The 3,189-nt window shown below is 51.8% G+C and overlaps 1 protein-coding gene across 1 annotated transcript; it reads left to right on the top strand.

Moving 5' to 3' along the window:
- The first annotated feature begins 1,594 nt into the window (after positions 1-1,594).
- Positions 1,595-2,599, top strand: Gpr12 (G protein-coupled receptor 12). Its single transcript, XM_050161978.1, has one exon. The coding sequence runs from the start codon at positions 1,595-1,597 to the stop codon at positions 2,597-2,599; it is 1,005 nt and encodes a 334-aa protein (XP_050017935.1).
- Positions 2,600-3,189: the final 590 nt, after the last annotated feature.

Genomic DNA, 3,189 nt, shown 5'->3' with positions numbered 1-3,189 from the left:
GAATTTCCGTGAGAATCAGGGGAGGCAGAGAAACCAGGTGATGCCCTATATGAAGGGTCCTCAGGATCCTTTGCACTGCACATTTAGGTCACACGGAAATGTGACATCTCCCACCTTTAAGCTGGAGATCATGTTTAAATTTAAGATTTAATCCCGTTCCGGGATGAGAGTCGTAGGTCCACCCTTGTAAGGCAGACAACCTTCAGGATCTTAGTCCTAGACTCCACGGATGTGGTAACGGAAATAATAAATTAACAGTGTCACTTTGGTACTTAAATGAATTTTGGGTTTGGGCCAGTGCCTGCAGGAAGCTTTTGCAAGAACGCCCTAAATGATTTCCACTGGCAAACAGTTCCAGGAGTGCTTAATAAGTAAACTTGCGATCCAAGGAGCAGCAGCTTCCATCCGGTTAAGTGACCATCCCCAGGGAACAATAACACCGAGTTTGCAGAGTGGCCAGCTGCAGCTTTCTACTGTAAGGCTCCTCCGCCACAAGCTGCTCATCGCGCATCCCTCCTGCACATCCCGAAAACCCTATCGCCCTTTGCAATTCTTTTGGTCCTGAATCCGGTAGTTTAGGGAAAAGCTTGATGAGGCCGAGCCCTGGTGGCTAGGACTCCTCAGGAAAGTCACAGGAACCAAGTAGGACTCCAGGCTTTCCTCCAGGAGCGGGTGCAGAGCGGGTCTCTGCATAACTGCTGCAGGCGGGCTCCAGCCCCGCGCGCGGCTGAGACCTGTGGGGGCGCGCGCGGCCTCCTGGGGTTCCCGCGGATGCGCGCCGGGCGGGGAGCGCGCAGGGCGGAGAGCCGGGCGCGAGCGCCACCGCTCACCTGCCGCGGGCGCCACCGCGGACGTGCCACGCGGGTGGCCCGCGCTCTTCTGCAGCACCGGTGGAAACCCCCCTCGGCCTGGGCGTGCCAAGGTGACCCCCGATGAACCCCTGCCCCGCAGGCTACGCATCCCCGCCGCTAGGGAAGCGGCCAAATGCATGCACATCCTTCTCTGTCTGTCTGTCTGTCTGTCTGTCTGTCTGTCTGTCCGGGCACCTTGGTGGTACACACCTACCTTTTGTGGCCCTTGCTCTCTGAGCTGTGCACACGGGGAGAGGCTGGAACACCCCCCACCTCTTTGTTTGGGTCCGGAGGTGTGTGTTTGGGGGTGTGCACGCGCGTGGGGGATGTTTGGGAAGGGTGGGAGTTCGAGGCCCTTAAAATATTCTACCTTCCTGCAGACTTGTAGTTGCTGGGTGGTGCTCTCAGCTGCCCAGATGTCAAACAGTTGTTGCTTTTTGGCATACGAGATGCAATTAGACAATATCGGTTCTCAGCGTTTTGGCGAGGGCGCTTGTACCGCCTCGGGAGTCCTGTCCCCTGTTTTCCTAGATGACAAACGGCGGTTTGATTGTGGGGTTTAATCCATGCAGACTTCAGCTTTTGTTTCTAATTCCTGAAGCTCGTGGCAGTTTTGACACTGGTTATCTGAGTCCAGGACTGTCTGTCTGTTTCTGTGTGTTTTTTGCATGATCTTGGATTGGCATCCTACCGTACCCAAACATTAAAAAGCCTGTCTTTCCGTTGAAGAGGAAGGGGTTAAAATGAACGAAGACCCGAAGGTCAATTTAAGCGGGCTGCCTCGGGATTGTATAGATGCCAATGCTCCGGAGAACATCTCAGCCGCTGTCCCCTCCCAGGGCCCTGTGGCGGAGTCAGAACCCGAGCTCGTTGTCAACCCCTGGGACATTGTCTTGTGCAGCTCAGGAACCCTCATCTGCTGTGAAAATGCCATTGTGGTCCTTATCATCTTCCACAGCCCCAGCCTGCGAGCACCCATGTTCTTGCTGATAGGCAGCCTGGCTCTGGCAGACTTGCTGGCTGGCCTGGGACTCATCATCAATTTTATTTTTGCATACCTGCTTCATTCAGAAGCCACCAAGCTGGTCACAATTGGACTCATTGTCGCCTCTTTCTCTGCCTCTGTCTGCAGTTTGCTGGCTATCACTGTGGACCGCTACCTCTCGCTGTATTATGCCCTGACGTACCACTCTGAGAGGACCGTCACATTTACCTATGTCATGCTGGTTATGCTCTGGGGGACCTCCATCTGCCTGGGGCTGCTGCCTGTCATGGGCTGGAACTGCCTGAGGGACGAGTCCACCTGCAGCGTCGTCAGACCTCTCACTAAGAACAACGCTGCGATCCTCTCCATCTCTTTCCTCTTCATGTTTGCACTGATGCTTCAGCTCTACATCCAGATCTGTAAGATTGTGATGAGGCATGCCCACCAGATAGCCCTGCAGCACCACTTCCTGGCCACGTCGCACTACGTGACTACTCGGAAAGGGGTCTCGACCCTGGCTCTCATCCTGGGGACCTTTGCTGCGTGTTGGATGCCTTTCACTCTGTACTCCTTGATCGCGGATTACACGTACCCCTCCATCTACACCTATGCCACCCTCCTGCCCGCCACCTACAATTCCATCATCAACCCTGTTATATATGCTTTCAGAAACCAAGAGATCCAGAAAGCCCTCTGCCTCATTTGCTGCGGGTGCATCCCTTCCACGCTGTCCCAGAGAGCACGGTCTCCCAGCGACGTGTAGGAGCCTTCTACCCGCAGGACACTGCTCTACCAAGCACCCCCACTGTCCAGGATGGCCAGTGCGTTCCTCTGCTTCAGTTCTTTGCACTGGATTCTCACAAGCAGAAGTCATGGCATCAGTCGGATAGGCGAAGACAGTGGAAATCATGTCACCAGTGTTAAAAATAAAATGACTTCTCTGCTCAGCATTATGTTGCTTGGTTCGGAAGTTATGTTTATTATTATTTTTTTAAGTATTTTATTTAACAAGTTTTGTTTGTTTGGAGGGTGTAGTGGGGCCCCATGTGGCCATGAAATTATGCACAAGTCCCAGGATTTTTAACCTAGACTTGAAAATAAATCAGAGTTTTTAAGGAACCTGGAGAAGGGATTACTTTTTTTGGACTTTTTTTTTTTTAAATCAAGGTAGATCTTCCATTCTGTATGTATCTAACAGGATATGAACTTTTTCACATGACCAAAATAGTTTACATAATTATGTTTGGAAAGACTTGTTTTCAGAAACATGAACTCAGTAGTAAGTTATAAATAACAAAACCCCAAACAGCCACTACTCGTGAGAATTTCCTTGCAGTTTCTCTGTGTTACAGT

The sequence above is a fragment of the Alexandromys fortis genome, unplaced genomic scaffold (assembly GCF_014885135.2).
Source record: "Alexandromys fortis isolate MF-2015 unplaced genomic scaffold, M_Fortis_MF-2015_v1.1 scaffold_118, whole genome shotgun sequence".
In the NCBI taxonomy this organism is placed as follows: domain Eukaryota; kingdom Metazoa; phylum Chordata; class Mammalia; order Rodentia; family Cricetidae; genus Alexandromys; species Alexandromys fortis.
This window is presented reverse-complemented; position numbering and strand designations above follow the sequence as displayed.

Bases quoted from the DNA above. Each gene is read 5' to 3' on its own strand.
- Gpr12 (XM_050161978.1), top strand. From the start codon at position 1,595: ATGAACGAAGACCCGAAGGTCAATTTAAGCGGGCTGCCTCGGGATTGT.